General features: G+C 44.1%; 1 protein-coding gene across 4 annotated transcripts in view; it reads left to right on the top strand.

Annotated features, from left to right (window-relative positions):
* Positions 1-22,336, top strand: part of LOC124180954 — a 176,566-nt gene that overhangs the window by 25,125 nt on the left and 129,105 nt on the right. For all 4 annotated transcript variants that reach the window (XM_046566950.1, XM_046566946.1, XM_046566947.1 and 1 more), the window contains exons 2-3: positions 7,133-7,200; positions 14,725-14,822. In XM_046566950.1, coding sequence (XP_046422906.1) covers positions 14,811-14,822 — 12 coding nt within the window. In that variant the 5' untranslated portion in view covers positions 7,133-7,200; positions 14,725-14,810. The remainder of the gene's footprint in view (positions 1-7,132; positions 7,201-14,724; positions 14,823-22,336) is intronic.

The following is a 22,336-nucleotide window of genomic DNA, read 5'->3' as shown; positions in this document are numbered from 1 at the left end:
GCGAAGGTGCGAAAGCAACGATAGAGAGAGAAACGAATGTGTGTGTGTGTATGTACATTAGACTGCATAAAAAAATGTATTTGTTTTTTTCCTTTTTTCAAAGTTGAACACGAAAATGTTGTTCCTAACGGTGAAAACAACATACCATCCAAGTTTTAGCTCTTAATATTATTAAATTTTGCGGTGCATCGTCGCGATTTTCTATTTCTCACGTAAATAACGTGGGGAATTTTTTTTACTTAACTTTTGAATTTTATAACGCGTCAACGCGTCAGTGTACTGATAGGACCAGAACGTATTTTTGTAGGGAGTTGAAAGCTCTACAAAAAAGGTCTCATATCATTTTATGATAAATCCAAAAGTTATTTGAGGTCAAAAGGTATTTAAGATCCTTGAATAACTTTTGAAAGAGTGGATTTATCATAAAATTATAAGAGACCTTAACTAATGCCTCGACGAGATATAAAGTTTGAGTGTTAAAAAAAAAAAATATCCCATGTTATTTAACTGGGAAATACAAAATCACGACGACGCACCTCTAAATATTAACATTAAGAGCTGAAACTTGAACAACAGCGTCTCTTCTTCGTCATTTGGAACTATATTTTCGTCTTGAATTTTGAAAAAAAAAACAGCGAATTTTTTTTGATAGAGTGCAACGTACACAGGCATATACCTACACGTGTAGGTACACAGTCGGCGGGGGGGGGAGAAGAATGGCGCATGCATCACCTGCCATGCATCCCTTCGACTTTTGCGAAAAAGGGGATGAACGTTGAGAAGGAGGGGGGAGGGGGTCGGCTTTGTCCGCGGAACGAGGGTAACAGGTGCAGCAGCTAGAAAGTCTGTAACATCCATACAGCCGTATGGATATGTGTGCGAGCTGCGAGCGAGGGCGCCGATGCGGATAGACGAAGGATGAAGAAGGGTGGCGAAGGAGGGGGAGGGGGGCGCTTTCGCGTTCTCTATAGAAATACGTACATTACAATCCTCGGCGCCGCCATGCTCGGAACCGGATGTACGGACGGACGACATCTCGACACTCCAAAACCACCCCGACGCGTTTCGGCCGAGTTGGAAATTACGTCGTAACGTCCATTCGCGTGAAGAACCATTTTCCCGTTTTCATCCCTTCGCTTCTTGCGTCGAAAGTTATTTTTGGGATGAAAAAACGCGCGGACGGTAGTTAGGCTGTAACAGGGTTGTAAAAAGTAACCAAAACAAAGGAAAAAAAAAAGAAAAAAAATGTAATATCAACGAGTTTAATCGTTGGATACAAAATCTAAAATATGCCCGAGAGGAATGGGGGAAGGATTTTTTTATGCGGTGCGAATCGCGATGGCTTAGGGAGAATTTTCATTGGCTTTAGGCGAGGTATGCTCGAAAACAGTGAAGAAGAATAATACGGACTGAGAAATGCTGTTTCTTTGGATTACGTAATGCTGTGGAAAATGATACGTATAAGTATACAAGTATACCGTATTCTTCTGCACTCGAAAAACGCCGCGAGGGACTTTCTTATCGGGGAAAAACGCTTTATTCAGTTCTGGTTCATATATTTTTCCATTTCTGCAACATTTTACGACGACGTAATGTTACGATTTTTTTCAAGGAGAGAGAGAGAGAAACAGAGGGTGGGGGAGAGGGAGAGAGAGTAAGTACCTCGGAGCACCAGGATCAAGTATTGTTTATTCGAGGGGAATACAAAACTGCATATCTGAAATTTCGTTCCTTCTGATATGTCATTTACTTTGCTAGGCTCGTTGTTGGCGTGCCGAAAATTCGAAAACCTCCGACCTTAGTAGGTGTAACTTGGCTATACATATATGTAGGTCCGACGGCTCGGTATGTTATATCGTCTATGATCAACCCGAACCGTGTTCAAGTTTCCCGCATATTTGGTTTCTCTTTTTTACTCTTTTTATTTTCATCCGTCTCCTTCCACCTTTGCGAAACACACGTTGTTTGGACAAGAGTGCAGACCAGACAGGTCTGCGGAACGACCGTCTGTTCTCCGATCCGTTTCATCATGCTATCCCTTTCGCCCTTTGAACATCCGAGACCACGCTGCTTGTCGCGCGATGATTGGAGTCGCGTTGATGAGGGAAAAGGAACCGTGCAGGGGTAGTGATTGATATTCGATGAAAATGATGAGGATGAAGAAGCGCGGTCAGGGATCAAAACGAGTTGATTGTCGAAACGAAGCTTACTTACAACACGATTACAGAGAATCGACGAGACAACTGTTGTTTTTTCCATGATGTCTCGTTAGGTCAACGTTACCAACTTCACCCTTCTTTACTCAGCCGTGATATATACGAATTGGAATATGTAATCGAAAGAAGTGAAAGAGGAACCACGTGGTGTTTGTCAAGATGGCGAATGGAGCCTTGTGCCAATTTCTATCCTCGTAAGATTTCCCAGAACAACCGACCGACCAACCATGCAGCCACACGAATCTATTATTCGCGTGTCGGGACGCGTAGAGAACGGAGAGGCGAGGACGGAGGGAATGGGAAGAGAAGGAGGACGCCGGAACGCCTTCGGTGAAGACCAGTAATCGTGAATATTTTCTCACATCTGTCCCGTCGGTCAAAGATATGGCTGAGGTCCAATTGCTCGCTCGCTTGCCTCCGAGAGACGGCAAAGAGTCGAGGTAACCTCCACCCTACCGCCTACCAGCTTTCCAAGACCCAGCCCATGCGCTTTTCCGATATTTTCTTGGACGGATCTTCCGACACTTCCTCGATTCACATGCGTCGCCGTAATTTCACGTGCCGGTTCACCGCGCTTTTGCATGGGACAAATATTGTATCCATCTACCATAAACCATTTCATCATTCACTCACCGTTTCCTCGCACCTTGCAAAAGAGTGCGGAGTAGATCTAGACCTCATGTTTTTTTTGTAGAAAATTCTGGGATGTTTGTAGGTCATCTTAGAAAAAAAAAATCACATCAAAAAGATCTTTTGTCGACGTTTCGACCCGTGGTAAGGGTCTTTCTCGGGACATTTGTTTATTATTATAGTATCTACGTTAAAACAAACAATCGTTTTGGTTACTCCTAGTCTCACTGGGATAATGATGACAGAAAAAGAACAAAGCCGCTTACCTAGTACAATCTTCAGCCATGTGATTGGTGAAGACTGCAACCTTCGGAAAATTCTTCATACATACCTACTCGTGTTAAACGTGACGATTTTTTCGAGCCTTGCGTCTCGTTACAGCGTGAAGCGCACTTTCGCAACGGAAATTAATACATCAGGGATGAAGACACGAAAACAAGTTAGTTCTATCAGGCTCATCTCCGCGGTAAGTGAGGCGCGTTTATACCGACTTCCGATCGGCGAGACACGTCGCGCTTAAGCGGAGATACACGAATTAACCGATGACGGTCATCTTGTTTTACGGTTCGTCTTGATGCCGTTCCTCCTCCTCCTCCTTCTTCTTCTTCTTTTTCTTCTTATTCTTCTTATTCTTATTCTCCTTTGTTTTCGCTTACTTTTCTTCTTTTTTCGGTCGATTCACGGGACCATCGGCGACAGACGGGTTCCTCCTCGCTCTCGGGTTTGGGGGTGGTTTTCGTTTGGGTATAACTCTTCCTCGCGACCCTTCAACGTTGTAGGTGTTTATCATGGCCCGTCCTCCCTCGGCGTCTGCGATGAACGCCAGAAACTTGGACCCGGGCCAACCCTCCACCCTCCGGCCCCTCGCCAACCCTTCGGCTATAGGACCACGCCGCCACGCTTTCACAACCTCTTTGTCTCGCCTTCTCCCCTCCCGCTACGTCCTCGATAAATTATTGTTTATCCTCTCTTCCTTTCTATTTCTCTTATGTACCATACCTCTCTCTACGGAAACGTGTTATTATTTGTTATTAATAATAATGCCGCCCCCTCTACCCTCCCCACCCCCTTGACGATAGATTGCCACGATCCTCTCACCCGCTTTATACTGAAACACACCTTTACTCGCCACTCGGTCGACCGGACATTTGTAATTTTTTCTCTCCTTCTCTCCGTGTCTTAGCTTTTAAGTCAGTTTTAAGGTCTTTATATTTGTCTCTGTACAACCAATTTGTGTAATGTGCACTCACGGGTTGAACCCCAGAGCCAAATAAATATCCTCATCATCATTATCATCATCTTTCTCTCTAACTCTATCTATTCTATCTTCTCTTCACACTAGCTTTAATTAGTTTTAAGATACTACTGTTTGTCTTCTCTGCTCTCTTTATACTCTTGGTTCTTCACCCTAGTATGATAATAACGAACGTTCTATTTTATTCTATTCTATTCTCTCACTCTTTCTTTTACCTTCTGAGGACACCTTTAATTTTTTTTCTTTTTTTTTTTCTTTAATTTCGAGACGAAATCCTTTCTTCCAAACTTTTATATGCGAAACGTTGGCGACAGGTATGTGTTGAGCACTTTCTCGACGTTAAAATGAAGTTGTTGTACGGGGGTGAAGGTCTGAAAAAAATTCATCGCGTATACCGCCTCCTAGAGAGATAAAAACGCAACTCAAGTCTGTCTACGTGTGTAGACGCTTTTTGGAATTTCTTCTCTTCTTTACATACTTATGAAACACTTTATCGAAGATCGCGTGACGATCAAGATCAAATCTCCGTAGGCCAGACACAACAATTTCGCGGAACGTATGAGAGATATCGAAAAAAATTGATGACACCTACGTCGTCGTCTTGGTTGTTGTAGTTTTTTGTTTTTTTTTTTTTTTTTTTTTTTTTACCTTTAGCCGTCTTTATCTTTTCCCCATTATTTATTTGTAACGTATTTCGGGGAGTTTGAAGAAGATCGCTTTGTTCGACAGAGCGGAAAAAGTATCGTGGATAAAAGTATTAGACCCGACTCTGTTTATACCTAATACGTGACGGGGTTTTGTTACTCGTCGATTTCGTTTCTCCCTGTCTCGGTGTTTTTACGCGCGGGTGCAGGCTGCGAAATAATTAGCAGCGCGGATGAGGGTAAATGCCTGTTTTCTACCGCCTCCACCCACAACTCCTCGCATCCAACTTCGCGGCGGTTACGTACGGAACTCGTCAATTCTCTTCTTCGGGGCGTAGCTACGCGCAGCTATGCGTAAGGGAGGAGGATTGACTGCCACCCCCGTTATACTGTACATATACCGCGGAACAAAGCACAGCTGACGGGTGCTGCGGCTCGTTAACACGGAAGACGATTGCGTGTTGTGTAAAGGAGATTCGTTAGCGCCTGAAATTAAACCCTCGAATCATTACCGTCACCATCACCTTCCACCGATCTTCTCAACCCCTGGGGGACCCCTTCGCTCCTAAAACAAGAAGCAGCCTTCCATGTTCTTCTCCTCTCCCTCGCGGGAAATTAACTTTCTTCTCCTACGGCTTACCGTGTATAATATATCAGGATTATATTCTTTTCCGTCTATTTTGTGTACACTGGGGTGGTGCCTTATTTACGGCGTTGACAAATTTTCTCCGCCCCACCACCCCCGAATCAACTTCAAATAATTTAAAAACAACTGCCTATTTTTTTCCGATTTTTATCTCAATGTTGTAAGATAGTCCGCATTGTGATCCAAGTTTTTTGTATGGAAATAACATGGGAAAAACATTTTTTCTCAGTATATATTTTATTGTAAGAGTAATAATGTTAAAAAAAATTCTGTAACTGCGTGGTTTTAGCGGGCATTAGTGCTACTATCTGAGAAAAAATTTACATCATCATACCAGCCAATCTAGGCAAATTGCGCTTACTCCAAATAAAAAAACATAAAGAAAGAAAAATTTCGAGGATTTTCTTTTTTTTTTTTACCTTACCCATCGTCATCACGTCACTTTACGCACGCTTTAACCGTCGGTGTGAAAAACCTCTTCATCACACTCCACATTATAGCTGAGGTAACTGCGAGTGGCGGGAGGGGATAGGTCTATAGACTCGAGGCGTGACTTATTGTCCGATTGCCAAATGCCTGTCTTGCAACTAGGTGTGTAGATTTTATTTTCCTTTGCTTTCTATTTTCAATCTCATCTCGTCTCTTGGTGTTTTTTGTTTTTTTTTATTTCTCTCTCTGTCTCTCTCCCCCTCTCTCACTCTCCGCTACCCTACTTTTTGGCATCCCGCTCGGATCGTGTATGGCCCCGAGACTATATAATATATAATCTTGACACGTGCTTCGGTTACGCTCCATTTAATACCGCTGAGCGTAAAAACGATTTCTTCTTTAATTAAACTTCGTCACGAATAACTTGACCCCGTATCTGCAGACTTCGGTTATACGCAAATGCATACAATACACAGGCTATATATATATACACGTACCTGTATCTGTATTGAAATACGAACGGCAGTGGTGAAATTAATTATCGGAAGCTGTAATTTGTCATTATTATTACACACTCGCGTACGAAACAGCTGCCGATGTGTATCATTCAGGTATAACAATTCTACCTGCCGCAAAACTGTATAAAAGTCATTTTTGACTAACCAGTTGCATCTTCTTTGTTCCATAATTTTTCTCTTTCTCTGCCTCTTTCTCGTGCAAGAAACTTCGGATTATCAGCTACAATGCGTTCTATACTACACCGCGGGTAAGACACCAATTCCCTGCATGAGCGGACGTATCGGAATACTTTCGATTTTCAGAAAAAGTAAGGCAGGAGGGAGAGAAGGGGAGTGAGATAGAGTGAGAGAAAGTGGCGAGGAGTGAGAATGGGGCGAAGAAGGGGGGTTAAAAGGAACGCACCCGTAGGGACCAAAGGGACCGAACTTCGTCTCTCACGGGTCGGCGGATTGATCCGTATCGATTCGATGGGCACCACTCGAAACTCGGGGGCTTGCGTCGCCTAGCTTATACGAGTCCCGTCGGGATTCCAGCTCTCCCAGTCATTAGCCACCGTGCCGATACGAAAGCTCCCCCTCTCCCCCCATATCTCGGACCACCGACGTTCGCCGTTCGCTTGAGCTATTGGCCATTTTCCACCATTCGCGACGACGCGCTTCAACGGAAACTCGATAAAGATTTATTGAATGTGTCATCCTCTTCTTTATTGAAATCTCCTCTCTATCTATCTATCTATCTATTTCTCTCGCTTTACGGAATTCTAATTTTTGTTCTTTACGCGTTTGTGTTTCAGGACTTGATCCGGAAGTGCGGTCGGTATATTCAAATGCTGCACTGAGCTGGAGAGGCGTTGTCTTTACGGTGAGCATCTCGTTTTTAGGGTTCCGTAGCTTAGAATGAAAAAAAAACTCAACCCTTACAGGATCACTTCGATGTCCATTTGTCCACAAGACCTTTTTTCCGTGGAACGAGTAGCGGTATCGAGTTGAAATTAATATCGAATACTAAGGTCTACGATACCTTGGAAATGACAAAAATTCAAGCTTCCAATTGTAAGTCAGCGCAATCAATAGAGATACGGCTATTTATGTCGCATGTGTTTACACTCGCAAACTCACTTCTCAAAACCCATAGGATACTTCCCATTGACCTAGAATCATGAAACTCGCAGAGAAGCAAGTTCTCGCAGCGCAAGTAAAGAACAAGGTCCATAAATAGTTAATTTTGAGTTGTATAGCATAAAAAAAAAAAAAAAAAAAATACTCGCACTTGTCCGGTTTTATTTCATGGCTTGAAATTTCGACCATTAACGATGCGGAATTCGCCACAAAAAGTACACATCCGTATACCTCGGAGAAGTATACGGCTTACGTGTGTACAAGGAGGAATTTAATTTTACGACTCGACACTCGCTGTCCTATATCACGACGCTCTCTTCTCAAGATTCCTGCTGCAAGCCACCTTGATAATGTAATCTTGTACCGTATGGCTAACTGTTAAACCCGCCGTGCCCAAGAGTCACGTACCAGAGCTGAAGTCGTTAATCGTTTTTATCAGAAAATTATGCTCGCCCCGTGTACTTGGAAAATCGCATTTTCAACTTCCGCTTCTTCTTCCTCCCACACCCCTGTCCGCGATTCCTCGCCTTGGCGATATTTTAACGTTGTCCTTTATTCGTAATCACGCGGGGGGCGGCCGTGGCCATTGCAAACTCCAACCCTAAATCGCGTTTCCCTCATTTTCTCGAGGGGCGCGCGAATCCAGCTAACGTCCCCCTCTTCCCACCCCTTCCACCTTCTCTCCCTCTCTTTATCCTCGAACCCGCAGTCTTCCTCGCTAGTAGCCAGTGGAGTATGAAAAAAGAGAGAAAGAGAGACAGAGAAAAAAGGCGAAAAAAAAAATTATCCAAAAGTTCTCCGAGTGTTTGGATGAAGAATAGAATTTCCGTTCCTTCCCTCCGCCACCCTCGGTTCTTCATTCCTGCCCCTTCTCGCGCGAATGCCTTAACGCGTTTAGGCGGCCTATGAATAAATTTTCCAAGGTGAGCAGGAGAAAAAGAAAAAAAAAAAAGAAGCAAAGGTGAAAAAAGAAGGAAAGAAAAACGAAAGGTGGGAAAAAAAAATTCGAAGGAAACAATAACGCGGGAAAGGTGATGGTAATAGATATTTATTATATTATAACGGCTATCATACCTGTATCTGTACAATTGACAAATGAACGCAACGCATGAATTGGAATGTAAAATGATGGCAAAAAAAAAAAAGAAAAAGAAGAGAAACGGAATCCCAAATATTCGTATCCGAATGAAACTGCGAGAAAGAGAATGGGAAAGGGTGGAAACGAAGCGTTGTATTTTGAACGACCCTTCCATCCGATTCATCCTGTAGTCGAGTTTTCGAAAGGGTCTGATCCACGCGGTGTATATAGTTGCCACCACATAGCTGCGTAATTTTGCAATTTGCCGGACTCGACAAAGAGCTTTACATGCTACAGCTAACTTCCCGGCATTGGATACGTAGGCATTCGCGAATGTGTGCGAGGGGGAAGATAAAGAGGGTAGGAGAAATAGAAAGACAGGAGAGTGGCGTTTGTCGAATCGCACAATTGTGGAATTGTAGAATTGTGGAATTGTGGAATTGCGGAATTGTGGAATTGTGGAATTGTGGAATTGTGGAATTGTGGAATTGTCCGGAGTTTTGTGTGTGCGCGCGGCATCGTCTCTTTCAATATTATATGTATGTATAGCCTGGCTTATGTTTGGTCGAGGGAAATATCATTGGTCTTCCCTCGCCTCCTCTCTCTTCCCACCATTCGCACAAATCTCCGTCCCGCTTCAACCCATCCCCAGCTTCGCGGGAAACTAATATCGGAAATTGGTAATTAGACTAATAAGTTGAAACGCCGACTTCGCCACAATATCAAATTTTGTTCAATCCCAGACTGCTATTGTTACACACGTATAATACATCGCAGCTTTTGTTTTTTAACTTTTTTTCCCCACACATCTCTACGTATATGACCATATAACATACCCGTACGTCCGTGATATTCTATAGTATATATACAGGTATATATATATATATAATAATAATAAAAGCATACCTATATATATATATGCTTTTATTATCTCAAGCGAATTTTCCGCCTAACCGTGTACATCACCTCGTTTTTCTTTCTTTCTTTCTGTCTTTTTTCTTCGAATTGATTTAGTTCCCTCCCCTCCCGAATATATTCATTCATATATTTATTTATTTCAAACGTGAAGCTAATTTGGCTGTCCGCAAAAAATATATAAACAATTTCACTTCCAAATGAAAACCCATTATTGCGTAGTTTAACTCACAATGGCAAAGTTTTGTCAAATGCAGTTTGAAACGAAAAAAAAACTGTAATAAACCTGTTCTCTGTAATTTTTTCGATTTGTAATTGTAAAGCATCAGCCAGTTTCTGATTTATAAACAGATCCTTTGGAAAGCTGCAAACAGTGCAGTAGTGCTGCAATTATCGTTTCCGAGTCAAATATAAACTCGACCTAAAAATGTACACATATCAATTTTGGACGTAATATCTACTCATCAGGTACTCGTTTACTTTTTTATAACATTCATTTACGATACTACCAGGAAATTGATAGATTTATAAATCGCTAATCTTCTTTCACGTGACACCACTGATACGAGTTTAGACTTAGCAGGTTTACACTCCGTCCTTTCATTTCTTACGTCCATCGTAAGAAGCGAGTTTGCTGGTAGTTGCGCAAATTGATGATTGGTTCAATCTCTCCCGGTGTCCATTCACTCCTCGTGCTGCTGCTGCTGCAAAACTGCCGGACTGGACACAGTGGCGTGTGTAGCCAGTAATTGTAGGGCACCTCCCATTCGATGTTCAATCTCTAGCTTCAGCGATTTCCGTTGTATAGGTACCTGTAGACATCCTGGCATTCCTCCTCGAGATACATAGATAGGTGGATGGACGGATAAAGTGATAGCTGTTACGACTAGACGACAAATGGAATTTTAACATTCGCAAATGTTCATTTGCTTCGTTTCACAGTTACCGTTACCGACACTAAAAACAAAAGCGACCCATGTGAGTCAATCCGAGTCTCGAAGAAAAACTTGAGAAACATTGCTTACCCTTGGATTCGCATAGTTATCCGCATAGTTCCGCAAATACTGCGCTGCTTGCCCGTTAAATTATCTGATGTATTACAGCTTTCCTAGGATATTCAACTATGCATGTATATCTGCAGTGCATCCATATTCCACAGCAGAGAGAACCCTGCGGAGGGGGATAACTGGGAGGTAAAGGATCCGCGCAGATGGTATGGTACCGCGTGTTGCACCAACTACCCACCTTCCCCTCTCCCTCTTGAGTAGTTTGCATATTTAATTGCACCCGCGTTAGATTCCCTGTTTTATTGGCCAGCGGAGGCTTGAACAGACTTCCGCGTGTATTCGCAGTTCGTCTTCAACCCTCACTCCCAGTTGGCGGTGTACGGAAACTGCTCTGTAACACATCGGGTCAGCGAGGGTGCAATGAAGCGAGATAAAACGCGAATGGATATCATTTCGAACGTGCGAATGACCGTCTTCGCGGAATCCTTACCTCGGGCCAGAGCTTCTCGTTACTGAAAAACGTTAAATTTACACCCCTGGTCGGCCCGCGGAATCAGGAATGGCGTATCGATTTTGAAGCAAGGGATTGACCCCGGTTGACCCAAGGACCCGTCGCCACCCACATTTCTTAACCCAGCGTTGCAGAGATGACCCTGTTTTCTCTCAACCGATCCTTGGATCTCCTTCATCACCCTAAACTTGTGCGTACTTGCCGGAATCGTGATTGAATGGGTAATCCGGGGCGGCAGTCAGCTCCGGCTTTCGAATTGAGCGTCCGATCCGATCCCTGATTTTCAACCGGAGTTTGAGAGCTTCTCAACATCGCGCCGTAAGCATTGGCCGGAATATCGAACGATTCTCCCGTAGGTAATTCGGTTGGTCAACGTCGCAGTTTCGCGGCATCAAACTTCATTCCAAAAGCAAACCTGCATATCCTGCAGCCCCGCAGAGGACCTGGTGCCTGTTGTTGCACACGGTGTCCAGGTGCGTTGTTATGCTCGAGCGATAACCGGCACCTTGCTAAATCGCCGAACGGAATCGGGGGTTCAGGTTGAGGATCAGGTCGCATTTCGATCAACGAGACGCGGACTCAAAATGAAGCGGTGGTCGTTGCCCAGCTGATAAACGCTGAGAGCATATTCGAACTTCTCGAACCGTCGGCGTCCCGTCGCCACCCTCTTATATAATCAATTCGAAGGGACCAAGGCGTTGCCGGAAGAGGCCCACCGGGGGTTGTCACCGACGGTCCAGGATGATATTTTCCCCATATGACGGATGGACGCGGGACGAAAGGGTGCCTCTGCGGGAAACGAGGAGAGCGAAGCGGGACGACGAGTCGGACGGGCCGAGAGAAACGACGAGGGTGGACAGAGCATTTACATCATTTAATTTATGACTCGCCGCCTTCCTGCCACCCCCGCCGACCTTCTCATCGCGCACGCGTCCGCTATACCTGTATATACGGTACAACTCGGTATAGGTACGAATAAATTTACATACGTTGGCGGGCTAGTTGTACCAACCTACGTACGTATGGGGCGTTCCGCGTAGAATTAGCAGCTCGTATACCTCACCCCCTTCGATTTTCATCATTTTTTAATACGATCTTCTTACCGGTCGAAATAGGTCTCTGGAAATTTTGACAGATTTTCTTTAACCATTGGTGAAATTCATAAAAAATCACAAAACGAATTCGACGTAAACGCTATTTTTAGAAGACTGAAATAATTCAAACTGTTACTATGATTTAAAACGTGATTTCCGACCATCACACGATAACGAATCTCGATATTCACTATTCTTTTCGCATATTTTTAGTTTTTCCATGGCGGAATGTGTTTTTTTTTTTTTTATATTCCTCGATCTAAATAGATTGCAGAATCACATTATTCTCCAACATATAAACTACAAACTTGCGAAAAAAATAGTAAATATTGAGATCCCATTATCGCGTGGTGTTTGAAACTCAGATTTAAAATCATAGAATCTGCGTCAATTTTGCCAGTTTTTTAAAAATGGCGTTCTCGGAATTGTTTTACTCCGATTTATTTCAAATTTTACCGACGACTAAAGAAATGTGAAAAAAAATCCCGAGACCCTTTTCGGCTGGTAAGAATATCGTCCTAAAAAATGATGAAAGTCGAAAAGGGCAAGGTACATGGGCTGCTAATGTGACGTGGAATGGCCCATATACATCCGCCCATAACTGGCACACGGGCGAACTGCGAGCATTTACGTTTAACGTGGGTACACAAATGCCGAGGCCGCCGAGGGGGAATAGCGAGGGATAGAGATTGCGGTGGTAAGCTATGAAGCTCTGGTCCTAATGTTGGATCTGGACGACAATTAGCCATCGCAATTCTCCTGTCTGCACTATTTTCGAATTATCATTTTTATCACACTAACCCTGAATTTTTCCAACCTGCTTTACGTACGTTTCAAAGATCTCAAAACCTTGCCGAGACTGCGAAGACGTCGCGTTTGTATTTTACGAGTTTGCAGATTCATCCGGTAGTTCGCAGGCTTCGACTCGAGGTATTCGCGTTAACTTAATTAATCGAACCGCGGTGGCGAAGAACTTTCAACGCTCGCTGTTTTCGCGCAAGGTGTGCGTGCGAATTTTACACTCTGGTATTCGGGCGGGCTCTATGCCAGGTGCATGCCATACTACGTATTATATCAAGCGCTATGATTAGGAGAAACTCAAACTTTGATTGGCTGGGATATAACGTCTCTCTGCGCGTTGCGTGGAGGAGAAGTTCCAGCAATCATAACTTGAATCCGAACTCGTTTAATGTTAACATCGCAGTGTTTGACATTTTAGATACATTCAAGTTGAACGTACGCGCCGATCTCCCGGAACGTCGCATTAATCAAATATGTTTGCACTGGTGTCTTTGATCCGATCGTTTACCTACCACAGGATTTTACTGGCTCGATATTTGATCAGTTTTTAATCAATTGTATACATATACCTGTACGGATTTTTGTTATTATCCAATCAATTTAATACCGAAAATATGCCCGATCTCAGTGTCTGTTATTAGCTCAGTGCGCGTTGAAGAAAATTCTGACCGGGGGAAATTGTAATTGTCTTCACCTTCCCCCGTTCCTCCCCCATTTGCTTTTCTTCCCCTTTTCCGTTTAAACTACCTACCAAATACGCCTCGCCAGAGAGAAAAATGTTACCATTACGTTTTAGCATCGCGGCGTAAGTCCCCGTCATCGTTGCGTGTGTGCGTGTGTTTGTGTGTGTATTCTCTTCATCACGTACCTATATGTATATGGGGCATTCCACGTCAAATTTGCAACCCATGTACATCACCCCCTTCGATTTTGAAAATTGTTCAGTATTTAGATCGAGGCATATAAAAAATAAAAATGCAAAACCAATTCCGACTTCCGAAAACCTTTCCATTATCGTGTCATGCTTAAAAACCACTTTTTCAAATCGTAGAATCGGTGTGAATTTATTCAAATTTTTTGAAATAGAGTTTTCGTAATTGGATTGTGGATTATTTTTAAATTTCACCGGTGGTTAAAAAAAATCTGACAAAAATTCCGAGACACTTTTGATTCGGTTGCAACATCATACTAAAAAAATATCAAAATTTAAGGAGGCGAGGTACATGGGTCGCAAATTTTACGTGGAATGCCCCATATATTCTCTTCTTCAATGAAGAGGTAAATCTTTTAATTTCACGAGGCGACGCGGACGTGAACAGCGACCACGTATATGTATATATATGTACTATATTAACATCTTGAGCCCGTGTTCTTTATCTAAAATATTTGAAAAAATGAGAGTTCAAACCAGTTCCTGTCTAACAGTGCGGAAGAGTAAAAAAGGAACGAATTATATATGTACAATATAATGTAGCTACGTTATGCAACATGTATCTAGATTATGCATACGCGCTAGAGGTCGCGAATTTAAATTTATAATCACGACTGACTGAATTTATTTTTAATTAATCACCCATCACCTCCTCCCGTGCTACTCCCCTTTAAACATTGCTTCAGTCAACAACGTGTTGACTAAATTATATTACAGTATAAAGAAATCCCACCTCCCCTGCCCCATTTTTTATCTCTCAGCATTTATTACAACGAGATGTAATTCTGTGTTGTGAGATTATCGCCTGTCCTCGGTGCACGGATAGATTGAATTTTGAGAAGTGAATTTTTCTTCTCAGAAACAAACCATCGTCGGGATGAAAGGCAATCAGACAATGCTCATCGTTATTATGTATTATCCATGTTTCAGGATGTACGAAGACGAAATAGACAGTAGCGGCAGGCGATGGCTCGGGTAGAAAAACCGCCCCCACCTTCCCCGGCGCTCACCCCTTCATGGCAGCTACCGTAAGTCGTATTTTTATTCACACCTATCCTTGACGGATATTCAAATAGTTGCGTTCAACGTTTAATTCAATGAGACTAAGGAAACATACGTATGCGCACGTATACGTGTGTGTTATGCGTGAAAAACAAGCTTCGTAGTTGTAAAATTTGGAGAAAAGAGAGGAACGTGGCAAAAGGAAGGATAACACGGGAGGTAGAACGTTTACACAAATTATTATACCGAGTAAATTCGCCAACATACACGCACACACACACACACACACGCATGATAGAGGGAGGCGGGCTCATACACACGCAGAGCCACGTGTAGTATAACAGAATTAGTTTCCGTGTGGCGTTGATTCGAAAAGCGATCGGGGAAAGTTGGCGGCGAAGAGGAGTAGAGAATAATTGGGTTATCTCTCTGGCAGCGTGATGCAGGAGCAGGAGGAGGAGGAGGCTCGATGAGCGCGGTGAAATTCGTACAGTATAGCCAGGCATCCCCTAACCGGTGCTAACCGGCCTCGCCGCTGCCTCGCTGAGTAACTCGATAACTCGACCGACGACTCTCTTCTTTCGCTAAGGGATGAAGGGAGGATGGGGATGAGGGGGGGGGGGGGGGGGAGGGGAACGAAGGTCCGCGGAGTATCCGAAATGGGCGGGACAAAAGGGTCCGAACATCCCGAGTCCTCTCTTCTCTATGCTCAACGACGAACTCGATATGCGTAGCGATCCTCGCGACCTGATAACGATCAGAGTTACTGCCACGGGATAAAAGATGCTCTGTATAACCGCGACCCACGGCTTATACGCGATATCCTTCAAGGCACAACCGCGACCTGCTCGAATGGATATATTTCACTCATTTCCGTGCATTTCTGAACTCACGGAGTACGTACAATAAATGGGAAAAGAGTCTTTTACGGGGATGAACCGTTTCGTAGATCCTCAATTCGCGGGGCTTTAGGATGTTCGTCGGACTTTGCTCAATGTGCGGTCGCGCAGCTGCGTTAGATTAATAGTTATTGGTTTCGTTGTCCGCCGCTCTCCCTGCACGATTTGTATCGAATCTCTCGCTCCCTGCTCGTCGTTATACGTATACGCCACAGATAGCGTGAATCTGGTATCAATTACAAGCTTCGTGTACTACACCCTGTACCTAAAACCCACATCCCCGTTCGTCGCATGCGCGTACGTACGTGCTACGTATCTCGCCGTGCAACCTAAGTACGTGTGAATCAAATACGCGTATGTACATGGAATACACGTGCGTTTGTTTTATTCTACGGTGTCGGCTCGTACCGCAGCCAAATAATTCAGGTCTTTGAATCGCTTGTATTTTCTCGATGCGCGCGAACGTAATCAGTATTAAGAAACAACCGCGCAATTCATTTAATACCGAAAACATATATCTGGTCCAAGTATGTGCTTTTGGAGTTGAAATTAGTAAATACAACTAGATCTATTAATCTGAATACGTGTTAATGTACGTAACTTTCAATTAAGAATTTCAACTAAGCAACGTGACCTAGTTACAAGTGTCGCACCAGCGCAAAGTGTACTCAAAGAATCGCGTATTTAATACCGGGGCTGAAAGTGCACCTCGGTATACGAAAACTCGACGACGACTCGACTGCGAATAACTTGACGGTCAAATTAAAATGTATGCGTTAGGTTACGGTTAGGACTGAACCCATGAGGGTGGGAGGTGCCGCCAGGTACCTCCATGCGTGGCTCGGCGACGACTTGGACGCCATTAAACGGAGAAACTCCTGTAAGGTTCAGAATTCGTCGAACATGTAAGGCCAAGGCCTTGTGTCTTTTAGCCCCCTTAAATCTCCAGGCATGTTTCACGTTAGAACAATCGATGTGCAATCTTTATGACACGTGATAAACCCATAGGGTGAAACCTGACCCGAGATTGCCTCCCCTCGTGGTATAGGAAAATTCTACGAGTCAGTTTAACGGTATGCAAAATTTTATCATTATTAATTAGATACAGATAATTTGTACTGGACTATGTAGGACTGAATAGAGATTAAGGGTAAGAGGCGGGAAAAATGGGCCCGCTAAGGGAGAAATAACGTTGGACCAATTTCGACAACGCATTATCTTTCGCTTTAACCTAAAAATACATTTCAAGCGTTGTCGGCATTTTTTGAAATCCCATTTGATTGCACAGGAGGCCCATTTTTCCCGCATCTCCCCTACATGCTTATGTATTAGTACTCCGATGAAAGAAATAGAGCGGAGGCAAGAGAGAGAGAGAGAGAGAGAAAGAGAGAAGTGGAAGTCGAGCTGCGACGCCAAAAGGGCATCAGGGTAAAGTAAAAGCGAGCAGCTCTATACAAACGCATATCAGGTGCTGTGTGTGAGAGAAGGTTGGGGGGAGGAAGGAAAGGGGATGAAAGTGGTGAGGCGGTCCAGTGTGGCTTTCATTAAGAAGCCAAACGTTACTCCGTTTTGCAGCATTCTGGCCTGCACCGCACTTGGCATTCCGCTCGGTGGTGCGGCCTCCGCCAGTTCCTCGACTAAATTTACGAAAGCTGATTCAGATTTTTCTGTTTCCCTCGCACGTTATACAAAACCCTATATGTGCATCATCGCGTGCATACGGAGAGCTGGAACAAAAGCCTTGGAAGGACCAAAGTTTCGATGCAAAGCAGATGTAACAGTTATTATTGACACGATTAGATCCAATTATTGACCCCTTTATTTTCCAAAATTATAAACTTACCACACAAATTGTGAATTTCTCGATGGCTAAAAACAATTGCCAGAGGATTAAGCACTGGAAATTTATTTTCCGGTAATTTTAGAACTGAGGATCAAAAAGATACAACCAAAAAAGGTCAATAATTGGGACAAGGTTAACAAGTGGTAAACACTGGTCGATTATCGTCATCGACCTTAAACAAGCGCTGATGACGCTCGCCGTCAAATGGGAAATCAGGAAATCAGGAAATCAGGAAATCGGTAGTCGGCGTTGTTACAGTGGCGGGTGTAATATTTACGCTGTGTTTCGATGGTGTATAAGATATAGACACACGCCGGGCTGGCGTTGCCTCATCCCCGTCTCGTGGTGGTCCGGATAGACTTAGGGCTTGGGTAAAGTAAACCGGCTCTTCTACGAGGGATGCATTAGCGAAGCCCTAAATACCGCCTTCGCGGGCTCACACGGAATACTCAAGTGGACGACGTAGGCCTTGGCCTGCCTGCAGGTCCTCCTTGCGCGATAGTCGAGAGTCTCGCTTGATACTCTGGACCCACGCTGTCCATCCAAATATTATCCTGACTAGCCTGCAAAAGAGCTAATACCGATCGGGGTGGCCAGCGTGTCATTCAAAGTACTCTGCGTCGAGATTCATTTTAACTCATGGCAGTGTAATGAAAGCACGATAGGAGATTACGTTTAGGGCTTATCAATTATTTTACATTTTTAGTTTATTATCAATTACAATTTTTGAATAATGGTGATCCAAATGCAAAACTGAAGTTTGTTTAACTGTTATTCACAATAAATATTTGAGAAAATGGGTAATTTTTCTTAAAATCCGAAATATCGTTCTAGTTTTTTCAAAAACAAACTTTATCTGATGAAACTATCTTTTTATATATCAGTTACGCAGAAGATATCAAAGTTTGGCGTCTAGAACCCAGACTGAAAATCCGCGTTGAACGGTATGATTATAATCAATGAAATTGAAATTGTACGACCGGTTTATCTTTCAAATGTCGGCTTCTTTTTTCTTCCATTAGAACACGGCGGTTGTACGTCTACGGGGGCTTAGCGAATGACGAAGAAGTTGACGAGCGACGCGAGTCGCGTGTGCGTTGTACAGTTTAATTGGGATTCACGATCAGCTCGAGACGGGCCGAGTGAGTACTCGTAGGATCTCGTCGTTTGCTCGCCGCGGGATAAACGAAAGCGAATCAGTGAACCGGCAAGCTAGCGAATGTCTGAATCTAGCCATCCCCGTCCCCGGCATTCTGTGGAAGAACCTCGGCGGGTGCAAGGGGGTGGGAATCTCGCGAGGGAATAAATAACGCGAGGAAGCGAGGGTTGAGTTCGTGCAAGGATTCAGGAATCGCGAGGAGGCAGCGGGAATAAGATTTTCACGGGTTTCACATCGCGCGACTCTCCGTTCCCCCCGTTCCTCTCCACGCCGCTCGCTATCTCTTTCTCCCACTCGGCGCGAACGGGGTTCACCTCGGGGGTGGATGTCGAGACGGAGGGGCTGCCCTGGCATAGACGGGCGTAAAAAATGTATTTGCCGTCCTAGTTTGCTCCGGTTGGCATCGCGTATGGCGAAAGCTGTTCGGTAAATCCAGCTTAAAGCAGCTGTGTAAACGTTGACCTATATTACACAGTCAACGCCACGCTGCCTCCGCCTTTGCCTTCGCCTTCGCCTGCATGCTCAACCAAAGTAACTAGTACCTACCTGCTACCGAGTACCACCCTCCAAACCGCCCTCCGCGCCACCGGCGAACCAGCCACCCTTCATCAAAGTTCTTCTCTTTATATGTACCTACAACTACTCTCTCTCTCTCTCTCTCTCTCTCTCTCTCTCTCTCTCTCTCTCTCTCTCTCTCTCTACCTCTCTGTCTTCACGCTTTTTCGAACATCTTCAAAGACTCTGGCTGTGGGCTATTGCGCCAGTTTATAACCTACACCGTAATCAATTAAAGTTTTAGTAAACAGGAAATGGAAGTATATAAACGGAGAAAATCTTGATCATATTTTTATTTCATTCCAGCTCTGGGTATAAAATTCAGCGATTTTTTTTTTTTTCGTTATTTTGGAAATATATTCAAACGCGATGAAATGATACAAAGAGCCGATTTCTATGGGTTAGGTGAGGGGAAGGAAGAGCCGGCAGGGGGTTGAAGGGTCGAACGATCATTACGGGCGGACTCGACCCAGGGGATGACGCGGGCTAGGAAAGAGAGCGGAACGCAGGCAGCGGCGTAGAGCCTTGTGGCAAATGTGTGCTATCGGGTCGTTTAGTTACGCATTCAAAGTCCCGGCACAAAGGTTTCTCCCGAGGCTCCCTTCGATGTTAGTTTAAAGGATTCTATCAAAGATTCAGGTCTCGCGGTGTTAACGTCCTTCTTCCCACCCCGCTTCTTCTTCCTCTTCTCCTCCTCATCCTTCCTCTTCTTCTCTCCGGCTCTCATCCCTCGACGAGTTTTCGCCATTTCTATTTCCTTCCGCTCCTGTGCCCATTCCTTTCTCTCCTTTATTCCCGCAGCCTTCCTTCATTCCATCTGACTTATTGTTATTTCCACCGCGTTTTGGGCCGCTAGTCGTGACCGCTTGCTTGCCTGCCTACCTCTGCGCTTTTCCCTACCACCGCCACCACCACCACCACCAGCCAGTCCTCCAGCTCTTAGACCGTAAATCCTTTAAGTGTCTTTTTACTTTTGCTGCCCGTGTTCTCTTCCCCGTTCGCTAACTGCAACGGCGAAACTCCCACCGCTTAAAACAGAAATACACCTACAGCTATGGCTTTCACGTCGCCTGGTTGGTATAATGCATCCGTTTTCTCAACCCCATTTACCGTTTCCGCAAAACATATACGACGAGAGTAGGAAAGTAGAGAGAGGCGGAATGATGCGAAAACGGGGGGAAGAAACGAACGAATAATTGAGGAAGAGAAAATTTACAGGGTAAATTTACACAGCGTATTGACTTCGTATTAACGCGAGGATGAAGATAGTAACGTTGCAGTAACGATGTGTGTTTAGGAAAAATCGTCGATTCGCACATTTAGGATTGCTTGAAACTTAATAATCCGTGACAAACAAAACATCAAGTTATTCAGAAATTGCACAATAATGGTTTTTTCCTCCGACGTTTCGTTACGTCAACGCCACTAACTTCAGCCTCGTGTATTCTCAACGGTATATTATATACAAGATTATTCTCCGTGAGGCCGATACTTGTAATGTGCGAGTAATAGTTTCGTAGTAACGATATTGATTTCGATCTTGGTCAAGGTCAGATTTGGGGATAAAAAAAAAAAACTGTTTTCCCCTAGAATTGATTTCCAGGAGCCCCTTTCGACCAATTACCACTCCAAAAACGTTAAAAACACAATTAAAGAATCATCAAACGACTGACGATGAGAAAATAAGATAAGGCTTGGAATCCTTTGCTCGTTCATTTTGTTCACTATCCGTTTGACTGATTTGCCCCTTCAGCGATGGAACCTCGAAACTCGAGCAATGACGACAGTTTACCGTGAAAGAACTAAACTTATAACCATTCGATCAGGATGATTGATTGCTCAAGTATTACACGGATCAATGGAGGAAGATAAATCGTCAATTCGCAATTCTGTTTCCTTCCGATCTTCTTTCTTCCAAACGCAAAGATGCCCCCCCCCCCCCCTCTACCGCCGCGTGAGTGAAAAACCTGAATTATTCAAATTTGAGTAAAGAACGTGTAGAAAGTGGAGAGCGAGGTGGGTGGGTGGTTGGGTGGGTGAAGAGAGTGTTTTCGCGGGATATAAAGTTGCGCACAGCAAGGCTGGGGTGGCAAGGGGGAGAAAGGGAGCGAGTGTTATGTCAGGAACGGTCTCTTTTGATAAAAGGCCGGTAAACTGTGCGCCCGTCTGTTCTGGATGAGCGTGGCTGGAGGACAGGATATCTGTGTGTTGTACGCACACACGTGCAGACGGTGTCGATTTCGGCCGTCAGGGTGTTGGGACGCGTGGACGGTGGAAAGAGAGAGAGAGAGAAAGAGAGATTCGAGGAGGTTCGACTACGCAAGCCGCACAACCACTTCTACCACCACCTGTATTGTCGTGGGTTCAAGCTCGGAGCTTTCCCCCCCCCCCCCCCCCCGTCCATCCCTCCCTCTTTTTCTCCCACCTTCGTCCCGTCGTCGACACCACAACTCCCAGCAACCAACCTCCTCCTCCTTCTTTTTCTTCTTCTTCTTCTACGCCATGCCCTCGTCCTTTCGGTCCTCGTTGCTGCTGCTACTTCTGCTAGGCTACCGCTGCTGCCTCGTTTACCCCACACTTTTTTTTTTTTATTTTTTTTATTTTGCGAACTAATTGCGAGAGGTGTCGCGCTGCGCGCGCCCTATTAAATATTGCGGCCTCGCTGCTTCTTTACCTTGATCGTGTATATATATACACCTGTCGCTGTTTTGTTTTTTTTTCATCCACTTAGAATGTAATCTACTATGCATATAGGTATCTGGAATATCGTTTTATTGCTTGTTATACATAGGAAAATATCCTCACCATTTATTGATACAATTGTCGTTATACAATGCGAAAAAACTTTTTTTTCACGAATTCACTAAATATTGCCATGAAATATGGAAAAAGAAACGTTCGTTCAAATGAATGTCGTTTCATTTGTTAACACAAGTTTTTTCTCTGTGATTGTAATGCTATTGAATCAAATGAATGACACTTCTTTCGCTATCTCCGATCGATATATTTGACAAAATCAACAGATTCAATCTCTCGGGTCGTCGTCACTTCTTCCAAATATGTGTGAGAAAATCGTTGTGTCTG

The sequence above is a fragment of the Neodiprion fabricii genome, chromosome 4 (assembly GCF_021155785.1).
Source record: "Neodiprion fabricii isolate iyNeoFabr1 chromosome 4, iyNeoFabr1.1, whole genome shotgun sequence".
Lineage (NCBI taxonomy): Eukaryota > Metazoa > Arthropoda > Insecta > Hymenoptera > Diprionidae > Neodiprion > Neodiprion fabricii.
This window is presented reverse-complemented; position numbering and strand designations above follow the sequence as displayed.